Here is a 21,036-nt window from a genome sequence, read left to right on the forward strand (position 1 = left end):
GACATATGCATAACAGGAATCCCAGAAAGAGACGGTTCTTCAGATTGTATAATTTCTATTGATTTACCTTTGAGTACATGGATTCATTTTAGTTACTGTACTTTTCAACTCCAGTTTGAAATTCAGTAGACTGTGATGTTAAAATGCATATGCCAGAGCAACTACTGACAAATAGTTTTAGAAAAAAAAAATCAAAGAAATTAAAAAGTTATACTGAAAAAAAATGTATATATCTAACACCAGAAGACAATCAAAGAGAAATAGAAGAATAAAAAAGACATAAGACATAAAAAAAACAAACAGCAAAGTGGCAAATGTAAATGATCTATAATTACATGAATTAATAAACACTCCAATCAAAATGGAGACTGTCAAAATAGAGTTTTTAAAAACAAGATTCCACTGTATGCCATCTACATGACACAAATGCTACGTTCAAAGACACAAGTGGAGGGGCGCCTGGGTGGCGCAGTCGGTTGAGCGTCCGACTTCAGCCAGGTCACGATCTCGCGGTCCGTGAGTTCGAGCCCCGCGTCGGGCTCTGGGCTGATGGCTCGGAGCCTGGAGCCTGTTTCCGATTCTGTGTCTCCCTCTCTCTCTGCCCCTCCCCCGTTCATGCTCTGTCTCTCTCTCTGTCCCAAAAATAAATAAAAAAAAAAAAAAAAAAAAAAAAAGTTGAAAAAAAAAAATTAAAAAAAAAAAAAAAAAAAAGACACAAGTGGGTTGGAACTAAAAGCGGCACCATGCAAATGCAATCCCACAGAGCCGAAGTGGTGATGATGATAGTATCAGAGAAGACATACATAGACTTTAAGAGAAAAATGTTAGTAGAGAAAAAGAGGGGCACTTTTAAATAACAGCAGTATTAATTCATCTAACAATGACAAATATGCACCTAACACTAGGGCCAAAAAATAAATGGTGCAAAAGCTACCAAAAATAAAAGCTATGACAACTCAACAGTAGTCTGAGACCTCCATACCCCACTCTCAATAATGACAGAACAAGTAGAAAACCAACAAGAATAGAGAAGACAGTGGAATCAGTGAACTTAGCATGTACAGAACACGCCAACAGCAAGAGAATACAGATTCTTTCCGAACACAGAGAATATCCGTTACCCATAAAAAAGTCTTCATGAATTTAAAAAAAAATTTTTTTTCACATTTATTTATTTTTGAGAGACAGAGTGAGACAGCACAAGTGGGGGAGGGGCAGAGAGAGACGAGACAAGAATCTGAAGCAGGCTCTAGGCTCTGAGCAAGTGTTCAGCACAGATGCAGGGCTTGAACCCACGACCCGTGAGATGGTGACCTGAGCTGAAGTCGGTCACTTAAACGACTGAGCCACCCAGGCGCCCCTTCATGAATTTTAAAAGACTAAGGACATAATAAGTATGTTCTCCAGACACAACAAAATTAAAGTAGGAATCAATAACAGAAAGAAACTTGGGAAATCCTCAAATATTTGGAAATTAAACAATACATATTTAAATAATCCATGGATCAAACAAGACATCTCAAGAGATATTAGAATGTTTTGAACTAAAGGAAACTGAAAACACAACAGATCAAAATTCACTGGTTGTGGTTAAAGCAGTGCTTAGAGGTTAATTTATATCTTTAAATGTCTATACTAGAAAGGAATAATCTCAAATCAACACCTTAGTTCACACCTTAAAAAAGCTAAAAAGGAAGACTAAACTAAGACCAAAACAAGGAGAAAGAAGGAAATAATAAAGATTGGAGTAGAAATCAATAAAATAGAAAACAAGAAAAAGAGAAAAAAAAAAATCAATGAAATACAAAAATGTTTCTTCAAAAAGATCAACAAAATTGACAGACCTTTACTTAGACTGACCAAAAACTAAGATGACAAAAATTAGCAAAATCAGAAATCAAAAGGGAACATCATTACCAATCGTACAGAAATTAAATGGATTATAAGAAAATACTATGAACATATGCTAACAAACCAGACAACTCACATGAAATGGACAAATTCCTAGAAAGTGAAAATTACCAAAATGGGCTCATAAAGAAATATAAAATTCAAATAGACTTATAACAAGTAGAGAAACTGAATAGTAATTATAAACATTCTCACAAAGAAAAGCCCAGGCCCAGACATTTTCACTGGTAAATTCTACCAAACAAAGAAGAAATAACACCAACTCCTCACAAACTTATTCAGGAGTAAGAAACACTTCCTTATCCTGTTTTACAAGGCCAGTGTTATCCTGATATAAAAGCCAGACAAGACATCACAAGAATAGAGCACTACAAACCAGTATTTCTCATGAATATATACACAAATATCCCCTACAACATATCAGCAAACCAAATTCAATAACATATAGACAGGATTTTACAGAACACTGAATTAATTACACAATATACAACAAAAGGATTATATAATAACATCTAAAAAGGATTACACAAAGTGGGATTTATCCCAGGAAGGCAGGGTTGGCTTAACATCAGAAAAACAATTAATGTAATGTACCATATTAATAAAGGGAAAAATCACATGATTATCTCAACAGATGCAGAAAAAAAGACAAAATCCAGCCCCATTCATGATAGAAAACTCCAACAAATCAGAAATAAAAGGAAATTTACTCAACCTAATAAAAGGTATCCATGAAAAACCTATAGCCAACATGACACTTAATGGTGAAAGACTGAACACCTTCTCACCAATAAGGAAAAAGATGTCCATTCTTACCACTTTTTAAAATAAGTTTTATTTATTTTGAGAGAGAGAGAGAGTGCAAGCAGAGGGGGGTGGTGCAAAGAGAAAGGAGAGAGAGGCTTCATGCTGTCAGCATGGAGCCCAACACGGGGCTCGATCTCAGGAACCGTGAGATCATGACCTGAGCCAAAATCAAGAGTCAGATACTTAACCACCTGAGACACCCAGGCACCCCATACCACTTCTATTCAATACTGTACTAGAGGTTCTAGCCAGTGCAATCTGTCAAGAAAAAGAAAAGGAATTCGGACGGGGGACAAAAAGAAGTAAAGCTCTCCTTATTCACAGATAACATGATCCTGTATGTAGCAAATCCTAAGGAATACACACACACACACACACACACACACACACACACACACACATCCTTGTGACAAAAACTAATAACTGAGTTCAGGAAGGTCGCAGGAGACAAACACAATATACAAAAGTCAACTGTATTTCTACATACCAGCAAAATGACAGGAAGGAAACAATTCTATTCATAACAGCATCAAAAATAAAAGACTTAGGATAAATTTAACAAAAGAAGTTAAAGAACTGTACACTAAAAACTACACCACATTTTGCTGAGAGAATTAATGAGGATCCAAATAAATGAAGAAATGGTTCATGTTCCTGGATTAAAGACTCAATATGAACATGGCAATTCTCCCCCAAAATTATCTATAGATTTAATATAAATCCTGTAAAAAAAAAAAACAACAGGATTTCTGCAGTCGTGGATAAGATGATCCTAAAATTTACATTGAAATGCAAATGACTCAGAATAGCCAAAAACATTTTGAAGAAGAACAAAGTTGGAGAACTTAACAGTTCTTATTTGAAAAATTACTATAAAGCCACAGTAAATAAAGACCATTTTGCTCTGATATAAGGATAGACAAAGAGATGAAACATAATTGGGAGTACACAAAGAAACAGCTTCACATTTACAATCAACTGATTTTCAAAAAAGATGCCAAAATAACTCACTGTAAAAAAGACAATCTTTTCAACAAATGGTTCTGGGACAACTGGGTTGGTATCCAGTTGAATTTAGACCCTTGTGTCATGTCATACACAAAAATTAACTCAAAATGATCATAGCCCTTACTCTAAGAGCTAAAACTATATTAGAAGAAAACACAGGAGACAAATCCTTAGAGTTCTTAGGAAGGAAGGAAGGAAGGAAGGAAGGAAGGAAGGAAGGAAGGAAGGAAGGAAGGAAGGGAGGAAGGAAAGGAAGGGAAGGAGAGAGGGAGGGAGGGAAAGAAGGGGAAGGAAGGAAAGGAAGAGGGGGGAAAAATCCATAAAAGAAAAAAATTGTCAACTGGACTTGTTCAAAACCAAAGACCTGTGCTTCAAAAACACCATTTAAAAAATCAAAGTCACAGACTTAAAATATTTGCAAATCATATCTGATAAAAGACTTGTATTTAGACTATGTAAAGAACCCTTACAACTCAATAATAAAAAACAATCCAATTAAAAAATGAGCACAACTGGGGCGCCTGGGTGGTTCAGTCAGTTAAGCATCCAACTCTTGATTTCAGCTCAGGTCATGATCTCACAGTTCATGAGCTTGAGCCCCATGTCAGGCTCTGCACGGATAGTGTGGAGCGTGCTTGGGATTCTCTTGCTCTCTGCCCCTCCCCCACTCATGCGTGTACACACTCTCTCTCAAAATAAATAAACATTTTTTAAAATGGGCAACAAATCTGAATAGACACTACAAGGAAGACACAATGGCTAACAGCACATGAAAGTTCTCAACATTGTTAGTCAATACAGAAGTGCAAATTTAAAACAATGAAATAATGCTTTATAGCCACAAGAATGGCTAGAATGAAAAAGACAATACCACGTAACCAAGGATATGGAGAAACTAGAAATCTCATACATTGGAGGCATATAAAAATATACTTGGGAAAACTGTGTAATGTCTTAAAAAGCTAAACTTAAATTCATCATCCAGTCTAGCAATCCCACTCATACGTTATCTACTCAAGAGAAATAAAGAACGTATGTCCACACAAAACCTGGCAGAATGAATATTCACAGCATTTATTCATAATAGTCAGAAAACTGAACAATCCACATGTTCGTCAACCAATGAAATAAACAAAATGTGGTATGTCCATAAAATGGAATACTATGCAGGACCAAGAAGGAACTACGGACACACAAGACAACACAGATGAACCTCAAAAACCTGACGCCAAATCAAAGACAGATGCAAAAGACTACATATTGTGCAATTCCATTTATATTAACTGTGCAGAAAATGGAAATCTACAGAAAGCAAATTCATGGTTGCCTGAGGCGGAGATATAAATAGGAACTGACTGTAAATGGGTACAACGGATCTTCTTAGCATGATGTAAATATTCTAAAACTGGGTTGTAGTGATAGCAGCACAACTTGAAGTTGAAAAACGCTAAACTGCACACTTAAAAATGGATGCTATGGTATATAAATTATGCCTCAATAAAACTGTTAGAAAAAAAACAGAACCAAAAAAAGATGCACATTTTCATAGGAGAGTGTCAAAAAATTAAAATATAGCAAATACATAATTTCCAAATCAGTAGAGATAACAGGAAAACAAAAAGCACTTAACCTGAACAGTAGTAAAGGGCACTGTGTGGAGGCAATAAATAATCAGGGTAAACAGAATGCCCAAATAGCAGAGTAAGTCCTAGTAAGAGTGATTACAATAAACTTACACTAAACCTGAGTTAACAAAGCATTGTCAGGTTAAGAACAGTTTACAGTAACAATATAATATTACTATTATGCCCAGGTATGTATACAGAAAAAGACAAAAACAGAGAAGTATCACAAACACACAAAAGATGTAAACTGTTATACTAGAAAAATATTTAGCTAGCTACATTAATGCCATGTGAAATACGGTAAGGCAAAAAAAATATTAAGGACAAGGAGGGTCACTCTGAGGTCACTGGATTGTGAACATACTAATTCTATACTTAAACGCACGTAATGCCTAAATTCACATTTTAAAAATGTGTCGTTTCTCCATGAAATACTGGTACAATGATTACTTCTCTTTATACTTTTCCTGTTCTCTCTCTGCACACTCCTTTTTTTTACACATATGACCAAACAACATAGTTGAAACTCCACCTCCATTCCAAGTCAAAATGAACTCTCTTAACGTGTGTTTAAGAAACAGAGCAGGTTTCCAATTCAGATTTTTAAAAAGGGGGCCTCACAATGAGTCAGCAAGTATTCAGATGTTCTAGAGATCTCTAGAGATCTAGAGATTTTCTTACTAGCTACTTGCTCTTGTTTAGAAGGCAGACAATTTAAATGTCAAAAACGTGTGTTAAGAGTGCTGATTATGGAGCAAAGCTGCTGGCTTTAAATCCGAATTCCACCACTTTAACAGCCCTGTGACTTAGAGTTAGTTTCCTCATCTCTAAAATAGAGGGGATTAAAAACAAACAAACAAACAAACAAACAAAAAACAAAAAACAAAACAAAACCAGTATCTACCTAACTGGGCTACTGCATTAAATGAAACAGTCCATATAAAGAACACAAAAAATACGTGACACATAGTAAGTGCTCAAAAATATTATGCAGTTCTTTACAAATCCATCAATTATTTAAGGGAACTACAAAAACTCCTTCATATCCTAATGATCTTCCTAGAAGATGAAATTTAAACTGAGAAAGCATTGTAAAATGTAAAAACTCGACAATATTCACCAACAGATTAAATACATAAACCACAAATATCTGTTGTAGTTAAAGAATTCATTCAACAAGCATTCAATTGAAAGTCTATATGCTACTCACCAAAAGAACACACAGATAAAGATTAGTATCCTTGAAAAGTTGTTCCTTCAAAGAGAAAAATAAATCTAATACAATGAGGTATATGCACTTCTAAAATGTGGACATATTCCAGGGCCACCTGGAATGGCTCAGTCAAGTTGAGTGTCCAACTCTTGATTTCGGCTCAGGTCATGGTCCCAGGGTCGTGGGATTGAGCCCTGCATCGGGCTCCTTGCTGAGCATGGAGACTGCTTAAGATTCTTTCTCTCTTTCTGCCCCTCTCCCCTGCACACACTAAAATAAAAACATTTTTTAAATTAAAAAAAATAAAATTTGGAAATATTCCAATGAATGGAAAGCTCTTATAAATCACATGCGTGACCAATTTCCCCAAAAAGTAAAATAAATAAAAATGTAGCAAAATGAACATGATCACTATACTTAATATTTTTGACTTTTTGAAGTCCCTTTAGGATACTAGCGTCCCAGAGTTATTATCAAAGAATCATCAATGAATGTAGATATGCAAACATACATATTAAAACCATGTCCTTAATATGAGAATACATTCAAAAACAGACTTTACACTGTTTAAAAGAAGTCATAGAGTAATTATGCACATGGCCCATCAATCCTACTTCTAGGAATCTACCTTGAAGATACCCCTTCAATGCACAAAGATACACATACACTGAACTTGCTCATTGCCATCGTTGTTTGTAATTGCAAAATACCAGGAATAATGCCCAAAGAAAGTGCTGAATAAACCATGTTACAACTACCTAAGAGAATACAAAATCTGTTTAAAAAAAAAAAAAGAGAAAGATCTCTATAAACTGACATACAGTGATTACCAGAGCATACTATTAACTGAGAGGAAAAAAGTGCAATGGAATGAGAAAATAGAGAGACTGGTATGTGCAGTGGGTAGGTGGAGAAGTGATAGCAAGATGGGAATGGAAGCAGGGTAGCAGGCAAGAAGAAGGTGTGACACTTCTCCATGTTTACCTTTTTATGTAGTTGTGACTGTCAGAACCACATTAAAGTTCACATACCCCTCACATACCACCAAGTTAAACCATTAACACCAACAAGGATGTGGAGAATCCAAACTGGAACACAAACAGTAACAAATGAACCTAATATCTGTAACATTTGTAATATTCATATTACAAATGAATAACAATCAGTGAGGGGAGTGAGAAAGAAAAAAAACTAACAACTTTGGAGAAGTTTCTTGACTAATAGCTAAAGAAAAAAAATAACATAAATAGTGCAACGTAGTTAATGAATGTTTCTCCTCCTGGGAATAAGAATTAGCACTCTGAAACTACTTTCATGTGCATATATTTTTTTTAAGTTTATTTATCTTGAGAAAGAGAGAGAGAATATGAGAATGTGCACGTCCACACATGCCTGGTGGGGCGGGGTGGGGAGAAGGGCAGAGAGAAAGGGAGAGAGAGGATGGATGGGGAGCGCCTAGGTAGCTAAGTCGGTTAAGCATCCGAGTCGATTTCGGCTCAGGTCAATGATCTCATGGTTCACAGGATAGAGCCCCACATTGGGCTCTGCACTTGACAACGTGGAGCCTGCTTGGGATTCTCTGCCTCTCTCTGCTCCTCCCCACCCCCCAAGGGCATACACATGCTCTCTCTCAAAATAAACAAACTTTAAAAATTTCCTTAAAAAAATAAATAAAAAATAGGCAAATACATTGTAGATAGTAAACAGCAGGTTTCTCACTGTTGGGAGAAAAAAGTCACAAATAAGGAAAAACTGGAACAAATCCTGTGGCGTTAGAATCGAAGTGTCAGTATAAACTTGAATGTTTTTTAACATACAGAAACAGACAAATATGTAAACACATGCAGTGGTTATAATTTCCTAGCTCCAGGGGCGCCTGGGTGGCTCAGTCGGTTAAGTGTCTGACTTCGGCTCAGGTCATGATCTCACGATCCGTGAGTTCAAGCCCCACGTCGGGCTCTGTGCTGACAGCTCAGAGCCTGGAGCCCGTTTCAGATTCTGTGTCTCCCTCTCTCTCTGCCCCTCTCCTGTTCATGCTCTTTCTCTGTCTCAAAAATAAATAAACGTTAAAAAAAAAAAATTTTTTTTTAAATAAAAAAAATAATTTCCTAGCTCTAACTACTGAAGAAGGGTTTCTAGCAATGACACCACAATGGCAATACCCACACCCACATGAGAAATGGTGGTTTTTAAACAACTTTCTCCAATAAAAGAAATAAGGGCTCCCTGGAGAAGTGACTGATGATGATCTTAAGGCTGGAGCAGGAAAAATATAAGATAAGCCTGTACATTTTGTGGAGTTAAAATATTCAAACAAAAATATGGTGATTTCTTGAAAGAATTCAGGGTCAGGTGTGAACTCAAAGAAGTTCCTAATGGTCAAACGTAGAACAATGTGAACAAACAAAACAATGATAACTGGATCTTACCCCATAGACTAAAATAAATATCCAAGTTCATACTGATATAATTAATAAACAGTAGGGGTGGGGGTGGGGAGAGAACGGCACATCTTTTCATTACAAGAGAATTCTAAGGAATAAATGTAAAGAATAGATAAATAAATAAAGTACCCAGACACCTTGATGTTAATAAAGCTAATTAATTCTCAACAGAAGCATTAAAATAGCTTCAGAGGAGCCCCTCCACTACATTAAATTGGGGGTGGGGAGGGAAGGAAGGAAGGAAGGAAGGAAGGAAGGAAGGAAGGAAGGAAGGAAGGAAGGAAGGGCAAAACAAAATCACCATTAGGCAAATCCCACAGTAATAACTGTTGCAGACAAGATCTACCAATGAATGCAAAAATTATTGGGCTTAAGATTGAAGAGAAAAAAAAAACAATCTGCATAATCTCAAAGTATCTCCTAAAAGGTATTTATTAACTACAAACGAAAAGACAGTAACTTTATAGTGGAGAAACCCAGCAGACACCACCTTAACCAAGTGATCAAGGTTAACATAATGAATTCTGGACCCCTTGAAATGACACAATGCAATGCACCTCTTGATATGATGCATTTCTGTGATATTCTTGCCAAAAATGCAAAACCTCATTCTAATTATGTGAGTACATCAAACTCAAACTGAGGATCATCCAACAAAATACCTGACCAGTACTCTTCCAATACTTCAAAGTCATAAAAAACAACAAACAAACAACAAACTGTCAGACTAAGGAGCAGTAATAAACAAACGCCAAGATGGGATCCTAGATAGGGTCCTGGAACAGAAAAAGAACACCTAGTGAAAAGTTGGTGAAATTCAAATAAGATCTGTAAGTCAGTCAATGGCACTGCACCAACATCAAGTTTGTGGTTTTCATAACTGTATTGTGGTTATACATTATAATTTAGCAGAAGCTAAGAGGTATACAGAAACTGTACTGTTTTGCAATTCTTCTAGAAGTCTAAAATTAGTTCAAAATTTAAAAAAAACTTCTGCTATTGTTTTACAATGGTCTAAAAGAGAACACTTATGACCAGCTTCATTTTAACCCACTGAAACGTGAATTTAACATGATAAATAAAGCTACACTAAGTTAGAGCTGAAACTCTGTTGTAAGACTGAGGCTATGAAATGGGGCTACACCACTTCATCTGGTCTTCAGCAAGACATAAGAAAATGTTATCAAACACTTTTTCTTTGCTTCTACTACCATCTTGTTCTAGGAGGGAACATCTTATTTGCAAGAAGTAACATAATACATAAACAACAACAGGCTCAAATTATGAAAAATTATTTAATGACAGTACTCTTGAAATTACAGGTCTGTAAAGAATATCACAATAGTCCCACAACAAACTTTGTTACTGGGGGAAAGATCTAGCACAGCTCACTCTAATAACATTTCATTTGGGAGTCAGGAGCTCCTTTGAGTGTGTGTGATGGTATTCTTGTTTTTTTGTGGGGGAAGGGCTGAGAGAAAGTTTTAACTAAAAATATATGCACAGTTGACTAAAATTTACTAAAGAACAAATCTTCTACATTTCTAGGCTATCTTTCAAAATCAGTCCTCTGTTCTGAATTACCCATTAACTTGTGGAGATTCAGGCTCACCCCCTTATTATTAAAATACATATTCATAAAACTTTTACAGTTGTGCTGTTCTAGTTACAAATAGCTTCTACTTTTCTAGGACATAATTTCACTTTGTTTAAGCAAGAATTCATTAAAGAAACTATAAATAACCTTAAATATTTAGCCATGAATAGAGGGTGGACTGGCATTGATGGCTTATTTTAGCACTAATGCAGAATGCTTTTTAAAAGCTTCATTTCAGCATGCATCAAGCTAATGGTTAACACTTGCAGTATAACTTTCAATGTTAGAATAAATTTCTCTTTATTTTAAAGATTTTTGCTAACAGTCAATATGTTATTTCAATTATTTACTAGTAAGAAAGTAGCCCTGGAGAATGACAATGGTGGAAAAATTAAAATTAAAATTTATTTTTAAGAAATGTTTTTTTAGCATCTACACAACCTCTCCTTCTCTCCCAAAATATAATGCCAGTTAAAAGTGAACAACTTAAGGGAGAAGAATTGCCTATGGAATTGTAAGAATTCAAGGATTCATTGTGTGGTGCATGTAGCATACATATGAATCAAAGACATTTATTTCTATAATTCAACTCTGAATCATAAAGCTCACATTTTAGAGACCAAGTTTCATAAAATTTTTACTTGAAAAAAAAAATGTTTTACAAAATACCATTCTTCCAATCAAAGAAACTTTCCCAAAGGGTACATGTAGTTTTCTGCCTCAGAGATGATAGAATGACAGTCAAAGGGGAGAGAGGTTTTTTAAATAGCCACCTAGCTGCAAAACCTACTAGAAGTAGATTTTTTTAAAGTGCCTTTAAAATGCTAAAGTAAGGAATATAATTGTTGAATCTATTTGAAATTTTAAAAGTTTCCTTAAAATGGTCCATATGGTATGCACAACTTCACAGCTGGCACAAAACTGCCTGTATTTAGTTCAAAACACAAAAACAATACATATGAACAGTATTCTTTGAAAAATAATTCCAAATACTGCCACCGCATCCTAAGAAAACTTAGACAACAGTATTGACAGTATTCAGAGAATTAACAAAACAAGCTGAATATTAAAGTATTCAAACATTTACTTTCTTTTTAATACCACTGATAACAGTAAGAGAACTTGCTGCCAAGTGCATTCAGGATGCCTTATTTCAACTACATGTAACATATTTTGCTATACAGATTCTAAAGAAATGCAAAACGAGGTTCTAGGATGTAAACTCCTTGGCAGGCCCTAGTTTTTCTGCTGCAATCTGGCAGCTTTGAACTTTGAAACCCTCTTGGTAGTCTCCTCTGATATTTCTGACAAGACTTCTTTTCGTTCTGGAATGGTGGGTAACACAGGATGAACCATGGTTGGGTGTGGTGTTAAGGAGGGCGATAGAAATTCTTTTTCTATTACAGTTCCAGAAAAAGCCTAGAAGACAAAAGTCAGATTATGGTAATAAAATGCAAATAAGATGCCCACAAAATCTTGATCCTGTATTTGCCAATTAGACATTTCCTTTCATTAGAAGTAAATTCTTGGGGCGCCTGAGTGGCTCAGTCGGTTAAGCGTCCAACTTCAGCTCAGGTCATGATCTCATGGTTCATGGCTTCGAACCCCACATCGGGCTCTGGGCTGCCAGCTCAGAGCCTGGAGCCTGCTTTGGACTCTGTGTCTCCCTCTCTCTCTGCCCCTTCCCCACTCACGCTGTCTCTATCAAAAAATGAATAAATGTTAAAAAAAAAAAATGAATTCTTAAGATTCTTGGATAAATACACAAAAGTATAACATCAAAATATAAACTGTTTAGAGAAATCAGCTACCATTAAAATGTATCTTAATGACATCACCAAACATAAATAGATTTTGATAATATACATGTAAGAAAGCAAAATGTAAAATGAATGTTTTATCTGGGATTAAACAAAAATGGGTATGTAAAAGGTCCCCAATTTTCATACATTCACGTCCAGACCATGACGTGAAAACTAATGTATTAAACTAAAAAATGCTATTAGGGTGTCAAACGTGAGCTGACGAATGAGCTATCCTATGGAGGCCATGCTGCCAGCTAGCCAATAGCTTACTTTTCAGCGGTAGTGACATCTCTTAGGTGGTGTTCATGTATGCAATTACTTGGAATATTTTATTGCATCTTGCCTCAATTTTACTCAAGAGATCAGTGTAAACTGAAAAATTAAGTGCTGATACTAGTGGAGGCAGCATCAGTCTCAAAATTTGCTACACTTAATTCAATGATGGAAATCAGATGTTCCGCACACTCTCACTCACTCACACACACACACACACACACACACACACACACACACACAATGGTTCTTTCGTTTCAGCTGGATATTTGCTGGATGTAATGTAGTCAACTGTTTGTTCAACTGGAACAAAAATAATGTGTACAAAATGATGGAAATACAACCAAAGATACATCTTCATATATCTTTTTACATAAAGATCTGTAAAAACCAAGGATTTGATAACAATTTTATTTTTAAGGTCTCTGGTATTTGGATCCCCCCCACCTTTCATCTTCTAAAAACTCATTACATACAAAGTAAAATTTGACACGTAAACTTTCATGTGTATTTTGCTTGCTTTTGTCTACCAAGAGTACAAACTGAGTTAAGACAGTGTATCACCTGAAAAGTTTAAAAAGCCATCCCCTCCACCTTGCCCCACCAAAGAAATGAAAAAACAAGAATGCCCCTACCCTCCCACAGTATTTCAAGAACTTGGGTGAAATCCAAGCTCTTAAAAGAAACTTCAAGTCTACTTTCTCAAAACTCCTATTGATAAAATAGGATGATAAAATAGGATGATGCTCACTGAGCCTTCTTACTATATTAAAAATGCTTTTGAAAAAAGAGACACTTCAGCGTTTAAAGATACTGAAAAGCAGATCTTTTCAAGTACTTGTCATATGCATGAACTATTTGTTTTCATGTTAAAAAAAATTTATAGCATCTAGAATGCTAACAAAAACTGTTCAATATGAAGTACAAAGCTAGTTAGAGTGAAATAAAACTAAGTCCCAGACTTGAGGTCTAGCTATACCATGATACACTAAGTCCTTATAAAGTAAAAGTTGGGCACCTGGGTGGCTCAGTCAGTTGAGTGTCTTGACTCTTGATTTCAGCTCAGGTCATGACCTCATGGTGCTGAGATCGAGCCTGCACAGGGCTCTGTGCCGAGTGTGGAGCACACTTGGGATTCTCTGTCTCCCTCTCTCTCTCTCTCATAATAAGTAAACTTAAATAAATAAAAAGTAGCAAAGGTCTACATCCATTACCTGTTTTTCTAACAGTATGGAAGACTGTTAAATTGGATACTTTCTACGTCAACTGAGATGATTATATCAGGTGATATAATGGGGAGGAGAACATTCTAATTCTAATCATACATGCTGTCCCTAAATGCTAATGATCTCCATCCCCAGTGACAATTTAGTACTATTATTACCATTAAGTTACCATTCAGTATAAGCAATAGAAGTTTTACATATGCTTATTTATATATAAACATATATATTTTATATGTATTGAATGTATGCACAAATGGGTATATCAGTTTGATACAGGTATGAGTTCCCCAGTTTTTCTAAATACTTTATAAATTGAAAATTTGAGATACACCCAGAACAAAAACAATTGAAGAAATCATCCCCGGGAATAATGGAAACCCTAACATATGACTATCTCATAGATAGGAATTTTTGTTTTGGGATCCCTCAGTACCATTCCCCCCACACACAAGTGTGTGCAATGTGGTGGATAAGAATGTATATGTGTGCACTGACTTTTTCTGAGGAGAGGATCTACAACTTTCTTTAAACTGTAAAATGGCTCCATAACCCCCAGAAATAAATATGTCACTGGCACAGGCCAAAACACAGGACTTCAGATAATTACCTGCCATACAGTATTTTTTCTTTAACTAAAGCACATAAAAGAGAAAAGTATAATCTGCTACCTATAAACTATTATAAAATGACTATAGTTTGGTCTAGTAGTAATTCATTTAAAATAAGCTGCTAAATGATCTTCTTGTCAAAAAGGTAATGTATATGCAAACTAAGATACTTTAAAATTCTTATTTCACAAAAATAGAACTTTAAGACTAGTAATACTTTTCCCCCAAAAAATTTTTCTTGAACTAAGATTATAATATCTGCATTTGTGTGTTTGCTAGTGGCTATTAATTTTTTATAAATTATTAATTATCAAAAAAGAATAAGCTTAGAATTAATTAGGGTCCATGACTTTTGAGATTAAATGTATGTATCAGCTAAAGAAGCTATAAGATAAACAATGTCATTACTCAGCTGATTAACTTCAATAAATAACTATACAAAAAAAATAATAATTTAGAGATTGTAAGATTAAAGATTTATAGACCATACCAGGGAGATATAGCAGCTGCAATTTTTTAAAAAGGAGAGGAGAGCCTCTTTTAAAGAAATAACTTTTCGACTCCAAAAGTGAACTGTGAAATCAGGAAAATGAATGATATGCCCTTCTGAAATGGAGCTACCACCACTTTTTTTTTTTTAATGTTTATTTTTGAAAGACAGAGAGAGTTGGGGGTAGGGGGAAGTGCTGGGACAGATGATCCAAAGCGGGCTCTGCGCTGACAGCAGCAAGCCCGATGCGTGGCTTGAACTCACAAACCACAAGATCACAACCTGAGCTGAAGTCAGACGCTTAACTGACTGAGCCACCCAGGCGCCCTGCTATCACCACCTTTTTAAACTCACAAAAAGTGATGAAAGATACTGTACGAAATAAAGAGTTAACAATACACACACACCTCAGGTGTTCCTGATAAAGGCAAAAGTTTCTTGTGATGGTTTTCTTCCTGTTCCTCTTCCAAAATACTCTCACTGGTGTCACTACAAGTGGCCTCTTCGCAGCTAATACTCCTCAGAACTCCCCGTCTGTCATCAAAGTCAGCAGCACTGCTTTCACTGGTGTCACTGCAAACACTGTTCTCCCTGCTGCGAGACTTCAGGATGGACTTACGAGGAACATATTCTCCATTCACAACATCAACAAAGACTCTATGATGTCCAAAAACATATACACGCACTTTAGGTAACTCATAAACTGAGGATGAATTTGTAAGATTTTAAAAAATATTTTTTAGAAATTAGAGTGTTTTTTTTCAAACTTACATCTAAAATTTTCATAATCAACAATTTTGTAGCTTCAAATGATGTATTTTACATTCTTTAAAATATGATTTTTTGGGGCCTAATACAGCACTTTATTTGTAAGCATGTTCTGGGTGACAACAGTCTAATTTGTCGAAATTCTACATGTAATCTAGACCTACTTAGAAAACAATTTAGCAATTTTAACTATTTTACAAATATGGGTCATGAAAACAGTAGGTATTTCCAAATGATAACTTTCTCAACAAACAAGACAACAAAAAACTGGAACAGCAATACTTAACTTACTTCGCGGAAAGGCAAACCACATGCAAGCATCATCATAGCTGTGGCAGGAAAGCACTGCTCCAGCCCACTGGAAACCCAAACTTACATTTCTAAAGTTAACATACTACGATTTTTTCACTAGAAAGATTGAGAATGTTTAAAAGCATTGGCAAAGAGGGGGGAAAGGGGAAACTCATGCAATGTTCCAACTGTTCTGAACTGGGCAGTTGTGGTGGCTCAGCAGCTCCTGGGAGAGCCTTTAAAATACTAAGCCAACCCGATCAGAGCCCCTCACCTGTCCGTGATGGACAGGCTTCTGTGTTACAGGCAACCTGCTCCTGTAAATGTTCAGTTACAAAAAGAGGTAAGGGGACGGCAGCTTGTCCTGTTGCCCGTGAATACCACTCACCTATAAATGTCAGCGGGAGTCCTGATGGTAGGCAGTTCCTGGGCAGAATGACCACTGCCAGAGCTGTTCTTTCGTTTACGTTTGGCTTCTTCTTTCTTCTCACTGAATTTTAAAGTGGTATTTTTTCCAGTATTTATTCGGACCTAAAAATTTCACAGCAAATTACAAACCTTCTGAGAAATTAAATCAAAGCCAAAACTAAAACAAATAAACTTTATAATTAAAGAAGAGAGACAGTTTTTGACATGAAATGATGTACGCTATTATAGGATTAAAAAGTCCTTACCTTAACACACTTCTACAGCATTAAATTATATCTTCTTTAATGACCAATTCTAGTCTTTAGGGATTTTATTATTGTATAGAAAGCAAATTACATTTAAATTAAATGACAGATTTATTATAAGTTTTCATATCACCCCATTACTTTGATATAAATTTTTGGCTTAAATCATGCATTTCAAAACAAAGAACATAATTAACCAAAAGAAATATTTGGTAAGAAAATATAAAATTTAAGTCATAAAAGCAATATTAGATAATGCTTAATTATTTGGAATTTTTTAAATACCTCTAGTTTTTAGAAATTGGACTAAAAAATAAAAACCAACCCTGTAGGATTATTATGTCATTCTTCTACTCAACACTAACACTACACTTTCCATATTAATAATGACTGCTCTTCCTCACAAAATTCCTACAAATATTATTTATTCTTCCTATTTTATCAACATGCAAATAAGGAAAAATTTAAAGCATGAAATAAGAATCCTAAAACAAATTTCTTTTTCTGGCTATTACATCAGTTTTTTCTAAAGAACTCACAAGATGCTCCCTTTAGTCTGAAGTATTATCATATAAAAAACCATAAATTATTTCACTTCATACTACAGCAGGATAACTTAAGGGACCTTAGAAATATCAGATATGTTTTAAACATGTTTCATTAAATAATAATCACAGACACTTAAGATTGATACCACAGACCCTTAACTGTGATACAGGCAATCCCTGCACGGATATCTAGTGGTACAAAGACCAGTGCACTGAGACAAAGGACTTTCTGTTGTATTACTAGCCAGGTCTATGGACTTATAGGCCTTAAGTATAAGGATGAATTCCCAGTTGCTACTCAGAGCAGCACTGGGAGCAAGGGAATGGATTTAAGGTAGTCTATCCTTCCAATCAGAACTAACTGTTTTGATTTATTTTAAATACTGGGATCCTACAGTAAGTACAAGGGGAACAAAAAGTCTTTTGATACTAAAGAAAAGCTTAAAAACCCTGTATTAGAAGGTCTCTACAGGGGCGCCTGGGTGGCCCAGTCGGTTAAGCATCCAACTTTGGCTCAGGTCATGATCTCACAGTTCATGGGTTCAAGCCTCACGTTGGGCTCTGTGCTGATAGCTCAGAGCCTGGAACCTGCTTCAGACTCTGTGTCTCCCTCTCTCTGTCCCTCCCCTGCTTGTGTGCTCTCTCTCTCAAAAATAAACACTACTTTAAAAAAAAAAAAGATCTCACAATAACCCCCAGTTCTTAAATGCCAAAATTCTAGAGTCACGATTACCCACAGATGTTTAGATTTACTTTATCTGAAAAGAAGCTACTTTTTACTTCCTCCTGAACTTTTCCACTTTGCTCATGATGCTCCTATTCATGTCATGCCCACACAGAAAGTAACAACCTGGCATCATTAAAAATGTAGCTAATGTAGTCACTTTCAACATCCTAAATACACCAAAACACCCACAATATAATTAACTCTAGAATTCTCAGAAAACTCTCTGAATGAAGGACAGGTGGCGCTACAGTAGTTGCTACTCAAATCTGATTCCTTTCCAGACCCCAAACAATTCAAATTCCACTGTGTCTTCAAAGAACAAAGGACCAATGGGAACTATCTAGACATTGACTTTTTCTCCCCGTTTTTTTTTAGATAAATTGGTCAGAACAAGAGGCAAAAGATGATTTTATTATTTGGCACTATCAACAATATTAATTACTCTAACAGTGTTCTTTTAAAGAATATTATAGAATATATTTATATTAAATTATGTTAATATTTAAATTATACACAAAAAGCATACAAACCCTCTTAGGTTCGACAGTGTGAGAAAAATATATTGTTGGTACAGAATGATCTCCAACCCCTAAAACATCATTTTCATTATCACCATCATCATCATCATCATCTTCTTCTTCTTCTTCATCTTCATTACTGTGATAAGAATTTGAACCAATCATTGAACAGTTCAACTGACTATTCACTTGGCCATTGAACAGTTCTGAATGTGTAACATCCTTATAACAACTGCTGGAATGAACAGAGTCTGTTACTTGGTGCATCACATGCACATTTATGTTCTGATCTTCCTTTTCTTCTTCAGAAGATGTATCTTCTCCATTTGCAATCATAGTATCAGGCTTACTAATAAGAAAGAGAGAAAACTAAGATCAAACATACACATCAAAATACTACATGTTCTAATTTTCAGTTCATTTCAATGGGCAAAAATTAAGATTTTGAATAAGATATTTTTAACTAGAATTCTAGCTGATAAGAACGCTTTGAAATAACAACAACAAAAAACTCTATGCTAATTCTGTATGTTGTAGTTACTCAAACATAAGTAGAATATAGATGATTTTTTTACCTTTGCAAGAGGACACTGGCCACACACAACGTAAATATGATATAAATAATACAATCAAGAAATTTGCAAGAAATTCACAGAGATATGTATTTAAAGACCATAAATTATAGCCCCAGAACATTAACACTGGGGCTAATTTATTTTCTGTTTATTAACACTGGGGCTATTTATTATTATTTTCTACTTCTATATTTGGAATACTTTAAAGCATGTATTATTTTAACTTTTTATAATGAAGGATTTATATGTATGCACATGAATATAATTATATTTATACACACACATGTACATTTTTCATGCTTCATTCCTACAAAGGATTTGAAGACCTTACAAAAATAACAAAATCAAAAATGCAATAGAACTGAAATAACGTCATGCAAAAACAGAATCATGCCCAAGAAAATCACAAGATTCAAGATGGATCTTAAAAAATGGAATATTATCAGTTAATCAAAAAGACCTAAGAATTTGTAGGTGAAATGTAAAAAAATATACATATATCCTTCGTGCTTCATGTCCTATTTTTCACAGAAACTAATTACTGCATACGGTGCATCATTTAAGCAAAATAATATAGGAACTTCTGTAGTAATAGATTTCATTGAGTATTTTGACAATTCCAAGTGAGTGCTAATGTATATTTCAAACAGCAGTTTGGAAAAGTTGTTCATATATATAACTACCTGACCAAATTACAAACTGCCTGCTCGACAAACAGAAAAGTTTGTAAAGGAAAGCAAGGATAAACATTTTACAGTAACACACAAATCCACAGCAAATTTTTCTTTTTAACAAGTCATTTAGATATACAGCATTATCCTGGCTACAGTATAAAAATAATTCAGTTAAATTGTAAATATTTAAAACACCCATAATTATTATGTCGACTATCTGATATACCTTAGTACTTCATTATACAAAACATAGCTGAATCTTGTTATTAAAAACACAGGAATACGGATTTTAAGTATTTCTGTACCCACACATATGCATGGGCATGTGCATGAATGCACAAGTCCTAACAGAAAATATTCTAGAAAATTAATATATATTTTCGAGTGGGAGGATTATTGATATTTTAATATATTATACTTTTCTGTATTTTCTTCAATGAGCATGTATTGTTTTATTAATGAGGAAAAAGACTAACAAGGAAATGTGTTTAGAAACAAAATCTCTTGGAAAGATAATTTGTCATTCGGTACCTATCAAGTTCACCCAGCAATTCTTCTTGTCTCTCTAGTTCTTCAAGTCGAGCCCACAGTTCCTTATCAGCAAGCAAATCCTTGGATTTGACATCATTTGCAAAATCTGCTTCAAAAATATCTGAAGTTTTTGGTTTGGAGTGAGGTTTATGGGCAATTCGGTGTTTTGCTATTTTTTTTAAAAAAAAAGGAAAGACATGGCTGTTAATAGCCACCTTTAAAAAAGCACAAACCTAGACTTAGTGAGACTTTCTTCTGAGAAGAGGGGATATGGAGATGGGGGGAGGGAGGGGCAGCGAGGGGGGGATGCATGGCTTTTAAGCAAGCAAGACAACTCCAAGGATCCATCTCTCTCATAATCTTGCTACTCAAAGTGTGGTCCAAGGACCAGCAACACTGATATTCCTGCAGAACGTTTCAGAAGTATATACTCTCAGGGCTACCCCCAGATCTGCTAAATCACAATCTGTGTTTTAACAAGAGCCCAAGAGGATTCATATGCACATTAAAGACTGTGAAGAACTGCCTGAAAGCTTCAAAAATGCATTAGCAAAAATGGTCACAATGTACCCTAGTTATAACACAAAATTCAACACAAATAATACACATCTTCCATCCTTACTCAAGAGAATTCAGTTACTAAAGTAACACATCAAAGCCTTGTCACAGGATACTTTCAACTCTAGGCACAGCCAGGCATAAATACCCTAGGAGGAATCTATG

General features: G+C 35.2%; 1 protein-coding gene across 4 annotated transcripts in view; it reads right to left on the minus strand.

Moving 5' to 3' along the window:
* The window catches only part of URI1 (URI1 prefoldin like chaperone), a 124,814-nt gene that overhangs the window by 15,122 nt on the left and 88,656 nt on the right, over positions 1–21,036 (minus strand). For 3 of the 4 annotated variants that reach the window (XM_042967951.1, XM_042967949.1, XM_042967952.1), the window contains 5 exons: positions 20,314–20,482; positions 18,546–18,882; positions 16,455–16,597; positions 15,415–15,664; positions 10,285–12,024 (listed from right to left, as the gene is read on the minus strand). In XM_042967951.1, the coding sequence (XP_042823885.1) occupies positions 11,842–12,024; positions 15,415–15,664; positions 16,455–16,597; positions 18,546–18,882; positions 20,314–20,482 (1,082 nt within the window). In that variant the 3' untranslated portion in view covers positions 10,285–11,841. Of the gene's footprint in view, positions 1–10,284; positions 12,025–15,414; positions 15,665–16,454; positions 16,598–18,545; positions 18,883–20,313; positions 20,483–21,036 lie in introns of those variants that run through there. The other variant, XM_042967950.1, reaches the window with a different exon arrangement.

This window comes from Panthera tigris, chromosome E2, assembly GCF_018350195.1.
Source record: "Panthera tigris isolate Pti1 chromosome E2, P.tigris_Pti1_mat1.1, whole genome shotgun sequence".
NCBI lineage: Eukaryota > Metazoa > Chordata > Mammalia > Carnivora > Felidae > Panthera > Panthera tigris.